The following is a 21,621-nucleotide window of genomic DNA, read 5'->3' as shown; positions in this document are numbered from 1 at the left end:
CACTGAAGATATTTAATTTTGAGATAGGAGGGTTTTTAAGTGTCTTGGGGAAGAAGTGTTATTGAGAACAGATAAAAAAATGGTGTTGAAATCATGATTGTATTGAATGGCGAACAGGTTTGATGGCCTGTATAGTCTGCTCCTATTTCCGGTGCAGTTACTCCATTTTGTTACATAGAAAAAAACAAATATAAAGTCCTTTAAAACCATCAATGAGCTAAATGATCAATTGCCTGATTTTCATTTGACTCTATCCTTTCTTCCAGCCTTCGTACCTGTGATGCATTCACAATCTCTCTGATCTTGTCTTCTCTGGTCCTGAAAGATCTGTCCTTCGTCAAAGCCAGAACCTCTCTTCCTTCTGCTTCCACTTTAATAAATTCTGTGCATTTGGAGCCTTGAGCCTGCTCTGCCATTCAATAAGACCAAGGGTGATCTGAAGGCTCTAGTTTAATTTTCTACTTAGGCAGTTCACAGCCTTCAGGACTCAACATCTGCAAGCTCTTGTTAAGCTGGAAGGTTTCTCCCAGCATTTCCAACAGGAACTCACATGTGGGGTTCTACCCTCTCGAGATCTTTTAATTGAGAACCGTCAACATAACATCAGTTACATCAACAACAAAGCCTTCATCCAGCAATCCAGGAAAAAACTGGTGAAAATGGTCAGTGCAGAGGAACTACCACCTTGTTGTAACATCAGTTGACATATTCAGGGAAGCTCTTAAAACTCTTAGTGTGTTGGTGAGTGTGCTGAGAGGATGGTTGAATAAGTGGAGAGAGAGAAACTGGGTGAAAGGATAGAGTCTTTACAGATGTCAGGCCATCAAGACTATAAGCATTTGGAAGCAGCTGGTATTTTGCACGAGACCCAACTAAAACCTTAGATCCTGAAAGGGTTGGCACGATGGCTCAGTGGTTCACACTACTGTCTCATTGTGCCGGATTCAACTCCAGCCTCGGGTGACTGTCTTTGTGGAGTTTGCATTCTTCCCATGTCGGCATGCATTTCCTCTGGGTGTTCCAGTTCCCTCCCACAATCCAAAGATCTGCAGGGTTAGGTGGATTGGCCACCAAATTGTCCATAGTGTCCCAGGATGTGCAGGCCGGATGGGTTAGCCATGGGAAATGCAGGGTTACAGGGATAGGGTGGGGATGTGGGTCTGTGTGGGATGCTCTTCGGAGAGTCAGTGTGGACTCGATAGGCTGAATGGCCTGCTTCCACACTGTAGGGATTCTATAATTCTAAGAAAGCTGATCTGACAACCTGAAAGTAAACATTCAATCTGCTTCTCTCTATAGATGCTGCATGGCCCACTAAATGCTGTGTGATAAATGTTTTCTGCTAATATCCCAATTTAATATTGCCAGATTCACCAAGGTCAGCTGCAGGGAAATGTTACTGTAGACTTTTAATCTGCTGTAATCGTATCAGCACACACTTCCTCTCTATTTACAACCACAATGATCATGGATAACACTTCCTCTAGTATACAGTATCCTATCCTGTTCCTCAGGGGTACTTCAAGAAAGATTGTTTCCACATCACTATTTTCATAGCTGTTTTCATTAATGAAGCTCTTTTGCAGATTCTTAGATTAAAGCCAAACCAGAATCAAAGTTGAACATATTATGGGGTGACTGTTAAATAAGTACAATAACTAATAGACTGCTTTGAAGATGTGCTCGTATTTACCGATCAGACTGCACAATTTTGACTAAGTTATATCAGTTGCTTCAATTCTTCTTATGTTTTCATTTATTTTGTGCTGTCAGTTTTTAATAAAATCCTGAATAAAGAGAACATGTGCACCAATTAAAAGTTTACTTTAACATATATGTAAAAATGAAAAAAAGTCTTAAGTCCATCATAGACTTGTGATACTTAAAATGGTGACCATAATAGTCTTAAAAGTGTTTTTGTTTTAAAAAAGAAAATTTCCTACCGTCTTTCTGACCTTGATGTTTTGGCCTCTCCCCAAGTTCAGGTGCTGGGAATTTATAGGCAGATGATATACACAGACACTTCCCTCGATGAGCCTTTTGTCACTCTCAGCATGTACTGTTTACCATCTCAGAATTTACATCGCAAAAAACACCTCAGCACTGACTCTTAAAGGGATAGGCCTGATTAAATGCAATAACCTAACCATCAACATAATGCTCCAGACACACTGGATGGAATTTTTCACTCCCTTAAGCTGGGGGATAGAGAGAATGTTTGGAAAATAGTGGAAGAATGAAAAAAATTAGAATCTTTACAAATGAAGTAATTCCCAATTTTCCCCTTGTGCTTCATGTGGCAAGTTTAGTATCATGAGTGGCAACTATATTATTTCCATGCATTTGCATCTCAATACTAGCCTCATCTCATTCATGTGCCACCTTCAATTCTCCCTGATTTCCCTGCGAAACTAGACAGTGCCAATTCCTGCCTTAAATTCAAAGCGTTACCTAGCGGCTGCACCAAGACTTCACCTAAGTCTGACTTCATTACGATATTTGGATTCTCCATTGATGCCATCCTTCTTCACCATTCATCCACACAGTTTGGCATTGGCAAGCCACCAGCCTCACCACTTCATTATGCCTGCTCTTGGACCAACTCTCACATCATTTCAGCTCTGCAGCACTTCAGTTTGAGCCTATGACTTATGCACTTCTGCCAGGTCACTTGGCCCACGAGGACACATTTGCATCCCATGCATCTACAAAGGATGCACCCCCTGGTTCTGAGCTACATCTTTCAGCACCCACTCACACTGTGCTCAATTGGAGGCTGCAGTCTCTCTGATTTGTATTGCTTTTTATTGTAGAGGGTGAGGCAGGCAGCTTGTCACAGTTCAGAGCACTAAACAGTCAAGATGTTACAGCAGTGCAACGTGTCAGCAGCTTACACAGCAAGCAGAGTGCACGTGCTTCTACCAAATGTGTGGGCTTCAAAAGGCCAAGTCTAAAAGTCAAAGGGGAAACAGACCTCATGGGGGTCAAGGGTCAGCCAAGTTTCCATGCCTGGATCTCTCTGCTGAGCCTTGCAGTATTGCCCAGAGCGGATGCCCCTACATCACTGTGGCAGGCTGTGCCATTCACAGCTGAAGATTATAAAGTGAGGGGGGGGGGGGGGGGGCGGGATGGTATCCTGGATGCAGAGGGAAGGAGGGATCAACAGCAATCTTCTAAGGATGAAGATAGTGATCAGGATCAGAACATTGACCAGGATGTACATGCAAGACAGCATGACAGAGCAATGCATCATTGTACATGAGAAACTAGAGACAGCCTGAATGGAAGCTCTTTTCATCCTTTTATGAAAATAAAATAAAAACAAAAACTATTGGAGAAACTCAAAGGTTCCAAAGGGGAGAAATCCTATTCATTCTGTTTCTCTTTCCATAGATTGTGTCAGACCACTGAGTTTCTCCAGCACTTTCAGTTTTTAATTCAGACCTCCAGTATCCACAGTATTTTGCTTTTAGTCCGGAATGAATCAGCTGGGTTTGGATTTCCTTTGATTGTTTAATTTTCTGTCCCTTATTTGGCAAGCAACCTTTGTTTAGTGGAAAGTATAAGTGGACCTGATAGTTTGGCAGTCCTTGACCTTTATGTTGTTGAATAAGTTGTGTCACCATAGTCTTATCAGACCACAGAGGCTTTTCTCTCATTAGAGAGAGAAGCGATTGTGTTGATTTAATTTGAGGGCCACCAGACCTCAGGCAAGGGAAGATGTTGAGAAGGACAATCCTTCACATAACCTCAAACCAGAGATTGGAATTGAACCCACGCTGTTGGCATCACATTGCTCTGCAAATCAATCGTCCAGCCAATTGACCTAAACCTGGAGCATCAGAGGCTGAATGTGACCTTATAGAGGTTTATAAAATCATGAGGGCCATGGATAGGATAAATAGACAAGGTCTTTTCCCTGGGGTGGGGGAGTCCAGAACTAGAGGGCATAGATTTAGGGTGAGAGGGGAAAGATATAAAAGAGACCTAAGGGGCAACTTTATTACGTAGAGGGTGGTGCACGTATGGAATGATCTGCCAGAGAAAGTGGTGGAGGCTAGTACAATTACAATTACAAAAGGCATCTGGATGGGTATGTGAATAGAAATGGTTTAGAGAGATGTGGGCCTAGTGCTGCCAAATGGGACTAGATTAATTTATGATATCTGGTTGGCATGGACAGGTTGGACCAAGGATATGTTTCTTTGCTGTACATCTCTATGACTCCATATGTGGAATCAACACTAAGAGAAATCCTGCACATTGTTTTTAGTGTCAGTGCTGTCCATATTCAAGTGCAATGTCTTAGCTTCAGCCAATAACATGATGTTTTAATGATTCATGATGTAAGATATTATTTGTGATGTCAAAGTTAACGATAAGCAATGCTTGGCTATGTGGCTTCTTTCATATCGAGGATATCGGAACAGGTTGGTCATCTCTCACATGAGTGTGACCTCACTGGAGCGACATGTGACAAACACTCTGGACATTTTAATAGTGCAAATGAACAAATATTTACACAAGTGCAGGATCATTTACAGTACTGTGTCATCCACATCACCTATGAGTCCTTAGTAAGCTTTCATCTTCCTTTCTCTCCCATTACCTAGATGTGTAGTAATCCCAACTCCTGAAGCTAGTGTGGAGGGAGTCTGCTGTGAATTAGCTGTGTTGTTTGGTCAGATGTATCAATGGGCATTTGATCCCAGAGGGCCTAATCTTGATGAGATTCTAGCCCTGCCTAGAATCAGGCTCAGTCTCAACTTCTGCAGACTTTGGAATCACAGGCAAAGAGAGGGGAAGGGGCTGGGCACTTCTGCAGTGTCCTGAGAAGAAGCTTCTGGGGCTCTGCGAGTGATGCCTCCTCTGTCTGGGTTCCTATGGACACCACCCTGTCCCAATGAGAGGAGGAGACATTTAGGAGGGAGATCCCTATCCCCTCTCTCATTGCCAATCATGTCCAGTACCAATGGCTACAGCAGTGGAATGCAGATCCATGCACATATCCAGCAGACACAGTGTGCAGGAGCTGGGTCTCCATGGCAGCCATGAACCTCTCCATGAAGACTGCTGGGGCCTGCAATGGTACTGATGACATGAGTGGACTCCACCATTTTCTGATCCAGCTTACTGACGGGACATCTGACAAATTTGCCTGATGTTCCTGTGCCTGCTTGTGTATTTTTACCAAGTTACTAATGGCTGACACCGTTGGATTGGCTTATGTCTGGGACTGAGCAGGTGCCTGGAATGCTGCAGAAATGTGCCAAAGATGTGGTCAGTGCATTATGCTCCTGAGTCTAATCTACAAAGAGAATCGACTGAGGTGGAAGCCTCTGAGCTGGTGCAGGATGCAGGTGAAAGCCTTGCCACCATCTGGGTATTGAATGGCCTACTCCACGGGTGGGGTGGGGAGGTTAGCGTTGACGGTCCCCAGAGCTGGCTACTTTGGGGTGAGGGTTCACTGGGTGTCACTAGGGCAGCATAAGAGAAAAGATGGAGTTAGTTTTCTAAGAGGAATAAAAACGTATGCAGATTAAGAATGAGTTAGCATTGGTGGTAAGGGGAGATCAGTGCAGCACAGGATAATAAAGCTCACCCACGTAGGTCTCACACAACCCCACTCGTTGCACTCTTCACCAGCCAAATTAGATATTCTTTCCCCAGCCGGCACGAGAAATCTTATGTCTGCTCCTCCCATGCCAGGCTTAGCCCTCTTGGCCAACTGTGAGCCAATTTCATCCACAATGAGATAAAGAGAGGAAGTGAGTTTGACGGAAGTGGATGGGAGAGCCATTAATGGTGATGCAGGAACATGAGAGGTGGTGAGGTGTTTCTGTCAGGGGCAGGAAGGGTTAGTTAGGAGAGTGAGAGCCGCTGAGTGTCATGACACATGTAGTACTGAGAGTTATATTCCAGGAGCTTTGATGAGATGCATGAGCAGTAGCAGAGTTGGAGTGAGAACTGGCCCTGTCAGTGTGAGGTAGCAGACAGAAGATGGCGACACTTACCTGTGCAGACCGAGGTAGAGCACCGAACTTCCTTCTGCTCTAACTGAGCATTGCATTTTACCTGGGATACTGCACTGACATGGGTCACTATCTCAGTCCAGGTTGCTTGTGTCTAGTGATGTAGCTTCCTTTCCCAGAGAGCAGGATACAACACAGCCCTCTCCTCTCCACTGCCCTGTTCACCAGCACCTCCAGGCCCCTGCCAGCAACCAAGGAGTTAACGTCCCCCCCAGGCCATGTCCAGTATGCACATTGTGTGGTGCGCAGCTGGGCTTTACCGAAAGTGTAGTGGCATGAATGCCAGAAGGTCCTGGCAGTGGTGAGTATTTCTGCCTCTTCTTTCATGATTCCACAAGATGGTTGTTGTAATTACTGAGGTGAACAGTGGAAGATTGCATTAGAAAAACTTCTGTGAGCCACGGTAGACTGGGCACTGTCAATTTTACTTCAAAATACACTTTGCCCGAAAATGGGAATATTCAGCCCAATGTGACCATCTACAACATCACAGAAACCTTAGCACTTGCAACGTAAGTTAAAGGTGGAAAGAACCAAAGCAGTACAATTAGAATTCTAAGCCTCAACCAAAAAACTTTTGAAAATGTTTCTTTTCAGTTCAGAGTTACAGGGCTACTCTCTGGGGTTCCATTTAGAGCTGTTTTTGACGTTAGCTGCAGCTCAGTTGGTGAACATGCATCTCAATCACAAAGTCCCAGGTTCAGGTCCCACCGACAGGACCTGAGCACAAAAACCAAGGCTGTTGCTCCAGTGCTAAACTCTGATGTTTATCATGTGAGATTTCAAACCCAGACCCTGTCTGCCTGTGCTACTGAATATAAAAGATTCTGTCAAACTATTTCAAGAGCAGGCAAGACATTCCTGGTGTCCTGGTCAATATTTATCCCTCAGTCAACATCACAAATCATATTATCCATTCATGGTCACATAGGTATTTGTGGCAGTTTGCATGAAAATTGATTACTATGCTTCCTGTATTAACAACAGTGACTACAATTCAAAAAGCATCTCATTGCCAGGACAGTGGTTTGGGACATCTGTGGTCAAGGGAAACACTACATAAACACAAATCTTGCTTTTCCTTCCGTTTGCAATGTAGCAGATGGGTCAGAACAATTCATGGCACAAAGATCCATCTGCAACATGTCCAGCCTCAATTGATGATACCAGTGTGTCAGCCTTTTTAGAAAAGGAAATCAGGTTAGCTGCGTTCCTCCTGTTTTCTGTCACAAAATTTGCTTCCTGCTGATGATTAAGAACAGAAAGCACAGGGAGGACAAGAGAGCTTACAACTGCAGGCATGAAGCTGTGACCTATGACCAGAGTTCTGTTTCCGGACAATCAAATCCACAAGGATATAAACATAACAAACTTTAACGGAGATCATTAATGATACGTTTTGAGGTCAACTTCATTAGTCTCACTAAATTTGGGCAGTAAAAACATGGAGGAATACAATACTTATTTGGTACTGATGAATGGAAAGGATATCGAACTCTGTTGTCAGTGGAAACATTTGCTGGTAAAGGGAACATATGCTTGATGTCAGCTGACCATATGCCAGAAGCATCACCCATCATGAAATGTCTGTTCTCATTTACAGTGCAGCAGGATCCGAGTTAAGAAAAAAAAACCTTAACATAGCTTTTCATTGTTACACAAGAAGCAGCTGCATAAAATACACTTCCACGGGAATCACTTGCCTCTTTTTCACCATTTTCCTCCTGCAAGCTATTAACTTTGAAATGAGGTCACTTACCTGCTGAGGTACTTTGAAGCGGACATAAGAACAAAGCTTCAGCATCTCTTCCATCTCCTCGGGGGTAGACGGAATTAGGGGGACTCTACTAACATCTCCTGTTTCCTCTAAGGACTTCAGTTCTTTCACAAATTTGCTTTCATTGGGATACCGCAGACCTACACCAAGAAAGAAGAATTTCACCTAATTAACATTAAACACAGCAAATAAACATTTTGAGTTTTACATGCTGTACCTTTAGTGAATCATGAGCCAATGCCCGGCTAATGTGAATTTACCATAGCTTTGGACCCCCACCCTTACCTCCGCACCTCCCACCACCCCCTACCCCCCAACCACCTCCCCACACACACCACATGAAGAAAAATACAATTCCAGTCCACAGAGGACATCAATATTTTAATGCCTGTTTCATTCAGCTTGATTGCTTCCAATCTGCTGCAGTATTAGCCTGGGGTAATGTCAGATGAAATGAACAATGTGAACCGTATCCATGTGAACTACAATAATCTTCATTAAATTTCAGGTGTCACATTAAACTTTAAAGCATTTAAAATCAGTTGTCACTTTTTCTGCCTTTTCTCTTTCATCATTGTTTATTTTTCATTATTTTCATGATTCTTTGCCATTGATGAAGCACATTTTTCTACAAAACTCTTGTAATGCAGTATAGGAAAAGAAAGAGACTACAAATATCACAGCCACTTAACTTACAGTTTTTGTTACCGGTTTTCCACAAACTTCAACTGTAGCCCAAAGAACACACATGGCACTGAAATAGCATTAAGAAAGACAAAGTCCTGATGACCAATAACTGAAACCCAACCTCTCAGAGAGCTTGCTGATTCTAGTTATATCAGCAATAGACATACAAATCGTTAGCATGAATTGAGCCTTTCAATTCATGCTGTGCGCTGTCAACTTGCAACTCCAGAGAAAATTCCAACAGAATGAAGTACTATCCCAGGAAGTCATTTCACAATAAGCCACCAGTAATATATATAAATAAGTATCAATGGTGGATACCTTGTGCTGTCATGTTGTTCAATGCATTTTAGTCTTCAGCACAGGCCAGCAACGTAGCTTTTGCTTTGCCAGCCTGTCCTTTCTGCTTCACAATCAGCATTTGCTTTTGTGCAAGACAAAGCCAGAAAATTGCAGTTTTGACTTCAGAGGAACTATGGAAGCTTAGTTCCATAAACCCTAATCTAAATTGTGCTCCAGAATTTAAACAGATGAACTCCCAAAAAGCTAAACACACCAGTTTTGCAGTTGTAATGGCAACAAAACCATCAACACTCACCATTAATACACCTTTGACAGCAACTTCTGAAATCCTGGGATTTTCAACATCACATTGGGAACCTGATACCTGGACATATTGCAGGTGCTGTCTCCATGCCCAATCAGTAACACTTTCCTAAGGTCATTTGTAAATGCCAATGGCCTAATGAAGCAGGAGCTGCCATATTTTAGCTGCTGCCACCTTGCCATTTAAACTGGCAGCTTCTCAAGGTAGAATGTGTTGGAAAGCAATTGGGAAGGCAAATGGCATCTTGGCCTTTATTGCAAGAAGATGGGAGTTCAGAAGTAGGAATGCCTTACTGCAGTTTTACAGGGTCTTGATTAATGTGTGCAGTTTTAGCCTCCCTACCTGAGAAAGCATATACTTGCCAAGAGGGAGTGGAGTTAAGGTTCACTAGCCGATACCAAAGTGTAGCAGATAGTCATACGAGGACAGATTGGTTTGACTGAGCTTGTACTCTGTAGAGTTTAGAAGGGTGAGTGAGGGGGCGGGGGGGTAGGAAGGTTAGAGAATCTGATGGAAACATATGAAAATTCTAACAGAGCTTGACAGACTAGATGTTTCCCTTGTTTGGGAGTCTAGAACCAAGGATCATGGTTTCAGGTTTTGGAGAAGACCTTTTAGTACTGAGATGAGGAAACATTTCTTAACTCAGAGCTTGGTCAACCTATGGAACATCCCACCACACAAGGCTGTTGAGGCCAGGTCACTGAGTATATTCAAGAAAATAGATATTAAAGGCCTCAAGGGGTACAGAGAGAAAGCGGGAACGTGGCATTGAGATAGAGGATCAGCCTGATGCTTGGGCTAGGGCTAGGGTTGGGGCTGGTGCTGGGAGCCATTTTCCAGAGGCCATTATGAGAGGGAGTCAGGAGCCACCTTCTTACCAAGATGACCATCTGCAATGGAAACCAGTACATACAATAGCTCTTTATGCCAACGTATTATTTACACTTCTATTAATAATTTTCAATTTTGTAACTTTGTTTTATTTCTTTACTATTAATGAATGTAAACTGATTTTGGTGAAGCTCTGCGGGCTGAGTTTGTTTCATGTTGCATTTCATTGATTGGCAAAAAAACTACATTGTGGGTATGACAACAGCAAGGCAGCAGGGGAAATTACAGAAATAAAAAAAACAAAAGAATTACGGACACTTGAAATCAGAAACAAAAACAGAAACTGCTGGAAAAGCTTGGCAGGTCTGACAGCAACTGTGGAGAGAAATCAGAGTCAACATTTCAGGTCGGGTGCCCTTGCTTCAGAAGCCTGGTTGTTGTTGGTTGCGTTTGTGTGAAATTATATAGATTCTTGCCAGAAGTCTTCAAAGTTTAAAAACAGTGTTGGAATATTGCGCCTCATTATTTCTTTGCCCACAAGGATAAAGGAGTTGGAGATAACACCGAAGGGAGCTGCCTGTGTTTCTTCAAGCATAACCTTGAAAAGAGGTCAGATACAATACATCTGGTGATGACTCAAACAGGACAGTGATTTAATCAAAAACCAATTAAAATGGGCCAAACCCAGATATTACCTTATATGGTACATTCAAAGCAAAGGAATAAGTATTTTAAAAAAGACATCATAAATAACCCAATGGTACAGTTTGTTCATCTGCTCCAAAATCAGATTGGGAGATCCGTTGATGGATTGACCCCCTGAGACAGACAGGTTTCTGGGGCTTCTAAGCAATTAGTGTCATTGTGAGTATGTAAAGTTGCTTAGTTGAGTAATATAAGTGCACCACATGAAGTGGAACAGAATCCAAAATTGTTGTCTGCTCTTGATACCTGACCCAGAACCTTTAGGCACAAGTGTTATACATCAGAAAGAGGAATGTTTCCTGAGGTGGAAAGGGTGGGGTGAAGAGGGAGAGGCTGCAAGAGGGGTAGAGAGAAGGAGGTTGCCGAGAGGGTAGAGTGTTAAACCTGGCAACAAAGTATCTCAGATAACTAGGAACCTAAAAAACCTGAAATCACTGACGTAATAAATTATTTGGAAATGAATGTAAAATCCTATGTTACGACACACAGCGAAATCAAATCCACCTCCCTGTTCCTGTATTTGCAACACAATAAAATTAAATTACTCAACAGAGACAGTTAAGGGATAAATCAAAAGAAAAACTAAATGAGAAAACTGACCACTTCACTTAAAAAGACTCCACATTACAGCCACAAGGGATTGAATCTTGCTTAGTTTCTGAAGACACCAATGCATGAGAATAGCTTCCAATAGGTTCTGAGGAATATTCACTTGATACTTATAACTGAGATTCTATTCTCGAAACTTTCTCCAAACAAAATGAGAGGACAATAAGGGAGCAATCAAAACCTCAGGTTGTAGCTTTCCCAGGCACAATCCTTCTGACTTAAACGCAGTCCAAAAACCAGTTCAAACTTTGGTCTAAGTTTGTTAGACAGGCTGTTTCCCTGTGTGGTCCCAGTTCACATTGAACATCTATCATCTATTTCAGCATAATGCAGCTCCAGAACCAAAATATCTGGAACATTCTTTGAACAAGAATCGACCAGCAATTAATTTCCAGTTCTGAACCAGTTTGTGTGTTCCTTTTTAAAAAAACAAAGTGGCTGCTCAGAGTCCAAAGTCACCTTCAGTTCTCAGCTCACAGCTCAGAGATCGAAACCAAAAATGATAAAAATAAAGAAAAATCATCAAGGGTTCTAACAACTCACTTAAAGCTGGAGAAAACATTTGGTAGATGCGATTATAACATCCACCGTGTAAAGAGTTAAATTTAAAGCTGAGATTGAGGTCGAAAAATGCAATAAAGAAAAACCAGAGTAATTGCCTGGTTAAAACATTCCAGCTTTATGGTCTTGCAATGGAAACACATTCATTGTGACCAGTCAAGAAGGTGCGTTTACGGCAATAGCCTTTATGTGCACAGAATTTTATGTCAATTATTTTCAAAAACAAAATTTGGTTGCTGACTTATACCTGTTGCCTGGTGCCAATTCAACTACAGTGGTATCTAGGAAATCAAGGCTTTCTTTATGTGATGCGACCTTATATTTAATGGATGGTTGATAATTATTGGTGATACTGATGAATTCTTCCAATTCTGCTTCAGTAGGAGTCCAAATACCCAAAGCATCAACACAAACTGAAGGCAATGTCACTACAAGATAGCATCTCCTAACACAGGAGTTAGTGAGAATGAGAAAACAAAACATATTCAATTAACAATATTTGTTGCCTTAAAGTAATGTTGTTGGAATTTGGTCAAGAATCATGAAAATTGACAAAATTTCATAGGTCAGTGCTCTGATGAAAGACCTTTGAACAGAAATATGGACTTCTGAATCTGTCTGATGCTGCCTGACCTGATGAGTATTTCCAGCAAATTTTTTTTCATTTCAGATTCCTAGCATCCACGATATTCTTTTTTTGTGCAGGTCAGTGTTCCACTTCTTAAACTGAAATTCCAAGTCAGCAAGAACCTACCTGCAGGACAGATGAGAGTTAGGCCACAGATGTCTGTTGGGTGCTGAGCAGCATATACACCAGCAACATTACCACCCATCGATGTACCGATCAGATGAAATGGTTTCCTATTCAACCCAATGCATTCAACAAACTGGAAAAGAGAGAACACAGATTTTCAAGGTTTGCGGCTCAGCTCAACAAAGTTGATTGAGATCCTCAAATTCTCTGTCTTCAGAAACAAGACACAGTGACATGAAGAATAGTTTCTACAGAGGCACACATTTCTCTGCTTCTTTATCGATGGAATAAGGGTATGATTCCTTTTGCAAGTAAACAGGATTAACAGCAAATCCCACCAAGTAAATTCTAAAAAGTTCAAAGCTAAATGTTCTAGAAAAAGAATGTGGAGGATTACAGAATACACATGGTAGTATGTCAATTCAATACATTTCTATTTCAATTTACTGAGAGCTTCCAGGGCATTATCTTTTCTCGAAAATTCATCACATGACGATAAATCAGAGATTATCCTCTGAAACCTTACTGAAAGGAGGGATCAGCATATGAATTTAATCAGCTTCATGAGCAATCGGTCATTGAGAATGATGCCCAATTAATAAAAACCAGCTTTGAGGAGACGTTATCATATGGATCATAAGTTCATGTGTTTGTTTTCCTGTTCACAGAGTAATTTCCTAACTAAAACAAAATTAAAATAAATCCAAGCTTTGTTAACATCGAAACAGATGCTTTGGATTAGCTGAAGCGGCTAAACATATTAAAGAAATGAAAATATGCTTGATTTTGCTGAAGAAACAAGTTGCCATGGTGATCAGCTCAATTACCCTTGGAGAACCCAGGTTCATTTATTCAGAATGTTAATTAAAATCCTACGTCATCAAGTATGAAACACTTAAACAGACATTGCTGAAAAAGCTCAGCAGGTCTGACAGCATCTGTGAAGAGAAAACAAAGTTAATGTTTCAGGTCCAGTGATGTTCCTCAGCTCTGAGGACCTGAAACATTAACTTTGTTTTCTCTTCACAGATGCTGTCAGACCTGCTGAGCTTTTCCAGTAGCCACTGTTTTTGTTTCTGATTTACAGCATCTGCAGTTCTTCTGGTTTTTATTAACATTTCACTATCATTGCTTATCAAGAAACAATCCACCTCAGACTTAAAATATTTAACGATTCTGTTTCCACAGGGACAGAGTTCCAAGACTCATGACCCTCTAAGAAAAACAATTTTGTCCAATCTCTGTTTTAAATGATTGACTCTAACTTTTAGACAGTGACCCCTCATTCTAGATTGCCCCAAAAGAGGAAACATCTGCTCTAAAACTACCTTGTCAAAACTCCTCAGGACATTGTAGGCTTCAATCAAATCATCTCTTAGTCTTCTAAATTCCAGCATTACAAACCCAGCCTGTCCAATCTCTCCTCATAAGTCATCAACCCCATTTAGTAAGCCTCCTCTGAACTGTCCCCAAGGCACTTACAGTCTTTAAATCAGTTTGCAGATCTATTCTAGGACTTTATTAGTATTCCTTATCAGGACTTCTGAATTTTCCCTCCACTTGGATTCTAATAGTGGGAATATACCAATGTAGCTTTGAAATGGTTTTGAAAAAAATTATACAGTAAACAATCCTGTTGTACAGGCAGGCATCCCTAGGTTCAATCCTCAATTTGCGTCAAGTCAATCTATCTAACAACAAACTTTATTTGACGATGAGTGTTAATATTGAAAAATGTGGTGCTGGAAAAGTACAGCGCTGGAAAAGTACAGCAGGTCAGGCAGCATCCGAGGAGCAGGAGAATTGACATTTCAGGCATAAGCCCTTCATCAGGAATGTGAGGGTGGGGGGGCCGAAGGGGGCTGAGAGATAAATAGAGGGTGGGGGTTGGGGTGGGAGTGAGGTTGCTGGGAAGTAGGTGGATGCAGGTGCGGGGTGATGGTGATAGGTCATGGACAGGGTGGAATGGATAGGTGGAAAGGAAGATGGACAGGTAGGACAGGTCAAGAGGGCAGTGCCGAGTTGGATGGTTAGATTTGAGATAAGGTGAGGGAGGGGAGATTTTGGAAACTAGTGAAGTTGATGTTGATGTGGTGTGGTTGAAGAGGTCCAAGGAGGAAGATGAGTTGTTCTTCCACCAGGTGTCAGGCTTGGATTTGGCAGTAGAGGTGACCCAGAACTTGAATGTCCTTGATGGAGTGGGAGGGAGAGTTTAAGTGGTCGGCCACAGGGCGGTGGGTTGTTGAGTGCATGTGTCCCAGAGATGTTCTCTGAAACATTCCACAAGTTGGCATTCTGTCCCCCCAGTGTAGAGGAGACCACGTTGAGAGCAACAGATACAGTAGATAAGGTGGGTGGATGTGCAGGAAAATCTCTGCTGGATGTGGAAGGATCCTTTGGAGCCTTGGATAGAAGTAAGGGGGGAGGTGTAGGAACGGTTTTACACTTCTTGCAGCGACAAGGGCAGGTGCTGGGAGTGGAGGGTGGGTTGGTGGGGGCATGGACCTAACAAGGGAATCACAGAGGGAAAGGTCTCTGTGGAATACAAATGGGGTTGGGAGGGAAACATACCTTTGATGGTCGGGTGTGATTGTAGGTGGCAGAAATAGTGGAGGATGATGCGCTGTGGGGTGGAAGGTGAGGACCGGGGGTTCTATCCTTGTTGCGGTTAAAGGGGTTGGGTTCAAGGGCAGAGCTGTGGGAAGTGGAGGATGTGCGCTGTGGGGTGGAAGGTGAGGACCGGGGGGTTCTATCCTTGTTGCGGTTAAAGGGGTTGGGTTCAAGGGCAGAGCTGTGGGAAGTGGAGGATTTGCATTGGAGGGCATTGTTGACCATGTGGGAGAGGAAATTGTGGTCCTGGAAAATAGGAAGCCGTCTGGCATGTCCTGGAGTGGAATTGCTCTCCCTAGAAGCAGATATGTTAGAAGCGGAGGCATAGGGAGTAAGGGATAGTGTTTTTACAGGAGTTCGGGAGTGGGAGGAGGTATAGTCCAGGTAGCTGTGGGAGTCAGTGGGTTTGAAATAAATGTCCATGTTGAGTCGGTCGCTGGAGACAGAGATGGAGAGATCCAGGAAGGTGTCCAAGATGGTCTGGTCAGGATGGAATGTGTTGGTGAAGTTGATGAACTATTCAACCTCCTCGTGGAAGCATGAGGTGGCACCAATACAGTGATCGATGTAGCAGAGGCAGAGGTGGGGAACAGTGCCAGTGTAACTACGGAACATGAACTGTTCGACGTATGCTATAAAGAGCCAAGCCACCTTCCCCTCCTGTAAAAACACTATCCCTTATTCCCAATTCCTCCGCCTCTGCCATGTCTGCTCCCAGGAGTAGCCATTACTCCAGGAACATCCCAGATAGCCTTCTATTTTCCAGGAACACAATTTCCCCTCCCACGTGATTAACAATGCCCTCCAGCACATCTCCTGTACTTCTTGCACCTCTGCCCTTGAACTTCACCCCTCCAAGCACAACAAGGATAGAACACCCCTGGTCCTCATCTTCCACTCCACTAACCTATGGATACAGTGCATTATCCTCCACCACTTCCACCACCTACAACCACCCGAGACCCCACCCCTGTGTTCCGCAGAGATCATCCCCTCTGCGACTCCCTCGTTAGGTCCGCACCCCCCCACCAACTAATCCTCCACTCTCGGCACCTTCCCTTACCACTGCAAGAGGTGTAAAACCTGCATCCACACTCCCCTCTCCTTTCTGTCCAAAGCTCCAAAGTATCTTTTCACATCTGGCAGAGATTTTCCTGCACATCCAAACTGCTCTCTTCTGCCCCTGGATGCTCCCTGACCTGCTATACTTTTCCAGCACCACATTTTTCGACTCTGACTCTCCAGCATCTGAAGTCCTCACTTTTTCCCAATAAATGTTAATAGGCTATTTGATCCTGGCAGCATTATACATGACCTAGATACTGTCCTCATTAGCCATTTGAAATACATCCCTGTTACTAGCAAAGGTTCCAGGACAGTGTTTAGGAATAGCAATCTTGAATGTGTTCCTCAATTCTTGAATACTAAAGTTTAACCTTAGTATACATAGCTTGAGGAAATGATGGATCGATCAGAAATGAATCTTCCTTCAGACCACTGTTGGTTTCCTCTATGTCCCACTATTGGGAGGAGTATCTTAAATTGTCATGGCTGGATATTTTAGCAGGATGGGTACTGTGAGACAAGAGACTGGAAGACTGCGATCATGGCTCATAATTCTGTTACACAGCCCCCTGACTGAGGTGGAGTTTAGGTACAATGCAGCTCACTCTTCAACCAGAGCCACAGTGGAGCAGTTGACAAGCTACTTGAAGTTGAGGTTTCGATGCTTGAATCAGTCGGGGTACATTGCAGTACACTCCAGACAGAGTATGCTGCATTATCCTAACCTGCTGCGCTCTATACTAGTGGAGCAGGAAATAGGTGAGGAGCTGGAACAGCTGCAGCAATCTGGGGAAGATGATGAGGTCATTGAGCAGGAGGACATCACCTTCTGCATGTTAGAATGCAGCAGCATCACACACAAGTCAAACAGGCCTGAATTGACACTCGGTTCCAATAGATGTGAGCTGGCTGCAGTGATCACTCACTGACTATTCATTTGTTCCTGTTCAAAAGGTCAGCAGTCCCTGTTTGTTCTCAAAAGCAAGTGCAGCTTCTGTTTGTTTTGGTTCACATTTACTGTCACTGAATAAAAGCAAATGTTTTCAACTGTTTGAAAGATTGGAAGGTGATGCTGACACATCAAACAATAGTAATGCATTGACAAATGTGCATTTGTATTTGCAATGACGTGTCGGTTGTGGTAGCTATTTTTTTCTGAGATGTGTTTGTTTTTGGGTCCCTTCCCACTACATTTACTGTGAAGGGCAGATCCTAACTGACTTGACCAGGGGCACAGCTGGGCTTTAAGGATGGTATACTCCAGGGATCCTGGGAGGTCCCAGCAGTGGCAGGAGGGATGATCCAAGTGGTATGCCATGTGGGGCATGATAATGAGGCAAATTTCTGAAATTAGCATTAGAAATTTCAGCAAGTTCCATGGAGAATTTCACCCTCCATGAAACTTGGAAAGTTGATAGATGATTTCTGGTAAAATTAAGCCGACAGCATTAAAGGGGCAAATGCATTATCAAAGGATCAAGTAGAGACACAAAATTGCTCAGAAAAAGGAAATCAATTTAGGAATACAAACCTGAGTTGTGAGGAAGGATCATTGGACCTGAAACGTTACCTCTGATTTCTCTCCACAGATGCTACCAGACTTGTCGTGCTTTTTCAGCAATTTCTGTTTTTGTTATAAATTTAGGAATACAAGCAATAGTGGATTCAACCTGCTCTGCCATGACTGATCATACATTAACTTCATTCATGCATCTTAGTTTCCTATATCCCCTGGTACCCCTACCTAACAAAACTCTACTGATCTCACTCTTGAAAAAATTGTTTGTCTCAGTATCCACACAGCCTATTTAGGAGACAAAATTCCAGATTTTAACATTGTTTTGTGCTTCTTGATTTCCCTTCTAAATGCCTGGCTGCATTTGAATATCAGCGCTTGTTCATAAATATTCAAGTACTGTCCATGATTTCCCCAAGAGGAACTAGATTCTCTTCATCTACCACTTCTAAATCCTTTTTACACCTTAGAGATCTCAATATAGATCACCTCTCAAGGCAATACATGCCAGGTTTATGGAATCTGTCCACAAAATTTAACTAAGTTCCAGTAACATTTTTAAACAAACTCAACATTATGCCTTCAATATCTTGTAAGGCTCTTTTTACCCTTTTGGTGGGTGTGATAGGTCCTATGGCACTCTTCAAGAAAGAGTGGGAAATGTCTCCTGGCGTCCTGGCCAGGAATTAACCCTTAATGAACATTACTGTAAGGGAGATTATCTGGTCATTTCTCTAATTTCTTTGCTGGGTGCAAATTGGCCCATACTTACGGGCCAGAAGATCTGGGTTCAAGTCCCATCTGCCCCAGAGGTGTAGCACAACAGGTTGAAAAAGATGATTAAAAAAAACTATAACTGCAACACATTTTCTCTTTCTGTTCATGTAAAACTGTCTGAATGTCAGTTCTTGAGCTGAATATTTTTGAAGAATTTTGTTGAATATACAGCTGAATATTTTTCAGTGAATTTAATTCACTGCATTTATTTTGTTCTGCGCTCTGTTTTAGATTGCATCAGCTATTAAAAACAAGTCATTTTTTGAAGAAAATCTAGATAATAGAGCTGACAGAAATCACAGACTAATATTGCTATCATGTATAATTTCACATTTTGGAGAAATCAATCTGACCTGTGCAACAAATGCAGGTAAATCATTCTAACCCTTATCTCCTGCAAAAAGCCAATAATGGTTCCTTGTAAGATTCATGAGGAAAGCTGATATTCCAGTTAAGCCACCGGATTTGATGAAAGTGCAACTTCAGATTCATAAGCAATAATCAAAACTTACAATAAAGGAATAACTCACCTGGTGAATCCTGTTCACTTGTCCCTCTATGGAATAATCGTCCACACAAGTACGTGTTGTGCCCTCATGGCCTGGCATATCAACGCAGATCAGGTGCAGGTTCTTAGGTAAAAACTGATCAAGAACATAAAAATACCCACATTAAGCTACTTCAGTTCAAATTTCACATGGCTACCTGTTACTCAATCACTCCCAGTGATATCACATATGCTGCTTTTGATTCTTCTATGATTTGGAAGGACTGGTAACTTTATCTAGTACAGAATCTACTTAAAAGATGCTCTTTACATCCCTAACTTCCACAGTCAGGCCATTATTCACGTGCAAATAAATTTGATGGTTTATTTTATCCTGATGACTATTGTGTGATTATTTTTATCTTTAGTGTGATAACTTCATATTTACTACTGTTTGGTTTAGTGGTCACCTCAAGTACAGAGGAACCTCAAATTATCCAAATGACACGTGCAGGGAGTATTTTGTTCGGATAATTGAATGCCGGAGTAACACAGTTTAGCGAAGCAGCGGTACCTTGCAATCTTGTCCGGATAATCCGAAATCTGGACAATGAAATGTTGGGTAATCGAGGTTCCTCTGTAATCTCTAGTGCATAATACGACACTTAAGTCTTTTACACTTACGTTATTTGAACATTTCTATATCAGATGCATGGAAACTTAATTATCACTGTCACAACATAGTCCAATGTCAGTCATTACAGTTGAGAAGTGTGAAAACATACGTTTCAGATTATTTTTTAGAAGAACACAGTTAAAGAGATCAAACCCAAATGTTTTCTTAAGCTGCTGCTAAATTTATGCTAATTAGGGCCTTGCGATGCTAGTTCCTGCAGTACTGGTCTTGTGTAGGTAGAAGCAATCCCCCCTCCCACTCCAATCCCTCCCCATCTTGGCCACGTTCTCCACCCCACAGAAACCTAAATGTATTGAGTTGGCCTAGCATTATTGGTCACACATGTTTCAGCAAACTGTGTTACAAACACCCCGCTGATGCTGCATTAATTAATCTGTGGAATGTGCTGCCTGCTCAGCAATGGACATGTTTCACTGAATTTCTGCAAATTAAAGCTGGACTTGTTTCTGATTTGAGATTAACTCCTACAAAAAGAGGGAATTAAGAAATCTCCTGGAGCAGGTTCAATGCATTGGCAAGGAATTTCCTAATTTTCTTCTCTATAATGGCCTGGCTTTTTAATGTTTTTCACCCTCTCCCAGTAGAGCGCAGGGAGAGGTACAATCTCTGTTTATCATGATACACAAAGCATCACAATAATAGAGGACAGGCTGGATGGACCAGAGGGTCTTCTGTTGTCTATTATTGTTCAGCAAATCTGTGATTGCGCAGACACAGAAGGTGATCTGAGAAAGTGAGGAAGTAATGGGAGAAGAAAAGGCACTGCATTTATGAACACTGTCATTTGGATTAATTTTAATAATTATAACCTTTTAGATACCTTCTCAAAGAAATAAATAAATGATGCATGCAGGAACTAACCTTCACCACAGATAGCCACATGTCCTTGTGAGCTGAAAATCCATGCAACATCAAAATAGAAGCTTTACTGCCAGGTTTCCCACGGCAGGAATAGCAGAATCGATAGTTGCCACAGTCGGCATTTTTAACTTGCATACCTAATGTTGTTCGCCAGTACCTGTACAAAAACATAACAATCCAGCATACCTAGAAGTCTACTGCACACCAGTAACAGCTTTTCTGTTAGTTCTTGCAAGTTTTCAATACAATTTTCTTAGGGATGATGAAAGAGGATAACACTTCATGCGATTTGTGCAGTGCTGTCTTGCTAATTATGCGATTTGACATAAAAAACAGGTTCTTAAAAAGAAATTGTTTTACTTCTCGCAGCTCGCTGGAAATATAATCGCTCTGTACACTGGGGAAGAAATATTCTCAAATGCAATACTATCATTCAGCAATAATAGTTATATTGAACCAAAGTACAATCACGTTGATCAGGGAACTTACATAATTTCAATTCACAATCGACTTCCAGGTTGAGAAGAACTTCCATTAAAATAAAAGGTGATCTTGACTGGGAACATTAACTCAGTTTCCCTCAATGTTCTCTGCGTTCTGAGGAAGAGTCACCAGACTTGAAATGTTAACTCTGCCCCCTTCCCATAGATGTTGCCAGACCTGCTAAGTTTCTCCAGCAATTTTTGGCAATAGATGTTGCCAGACCTGTCAAACATTTCCAGCATTTTGGGATTTACATTTCAGATTTTCCTGCATCTGCAGTTTTTTTGCATTTCTGTTTTGATTATCGTGAAAAACACATCCATTTTCAATATCAATAATATCACATTGCAAATCTGAAAATATAACATCAAAGAAAGCTGACAACCAGAACATAAAAGCAATAACAATAGTGAATGAAAAGGTGTAAAGTTAAATCATGCTTAAGCTGGTAGGTGCCCATGCAATTACTCCACTTAACCTATTTAAATATGAACTATCGAAAAAGCTCTTTGCTGTATTCCAGTTTGCTATTCTATATTGTTGGGAAAACTAGGTCTAA

At 41.9% G+C, this 21,621-nt stretch overlaps 1 protein-coding gene across 3 annotated transcripts in view; it reads right to left on the bottom strand.

Annotated features, from left to right (window-relative positions):
• LOC122559033 (monoacylglycerol lipase abhd6-A-like) overlaps positions 1 to 21,621 on the bottom strand; it is a 75,823-nt gene that overhangs the window by 12,568 nt on the left and 41,634 nt on the right. For all 3 annotated transcript variants that reach the window (XM_043708182.1, XM_043708184.1, XM_043708181.1), the window contains exons 3-6: positions 20,580 to 20,736; positions 19,065 to 19,178; positions 12,567 to 12,699; positions 7,792 to 7,949 (exon numbers count right to left, since the gene is read on the bottom strand). In XM_043708182.1, coding sequence (XP_043564117.1) covers positions 7,792 to 7,949; positions 12,567 to 12,699; positions 19,065 to 19,178; positions 20,580 to 20,736 — 562 coding nt within the window. The remainder of the gene's footprint in view (positions 1 to 7,791; positions 7,950 to 12,566; positions 12,700 to 19,064; positions 19,179 to 20,579; positions 20,737 to 21,621) is intronic.

The sequence above is a fragment of the Chiloscyllium plagiosum genome, chromosome 18, assembly GCF_004010195.1.
Source record: "Chiloscyllium plagiosum isolate BGI_BamShark_2017 chromosome 18, ASM401019v2, whole genome shotgun sequence".
Lineage (NCBI taxonomy): Eukaryota > Metazoa > Chordata > Chondrichthyes > Orectolobiformes > Hemiscylliidae > Chiloscyllium > Chiloscyllium plagiosum.
Note: the sequence above shows the minus strand (reverse complement) of the source record. Positions and strands in the feature narration are given on the sequence as shown.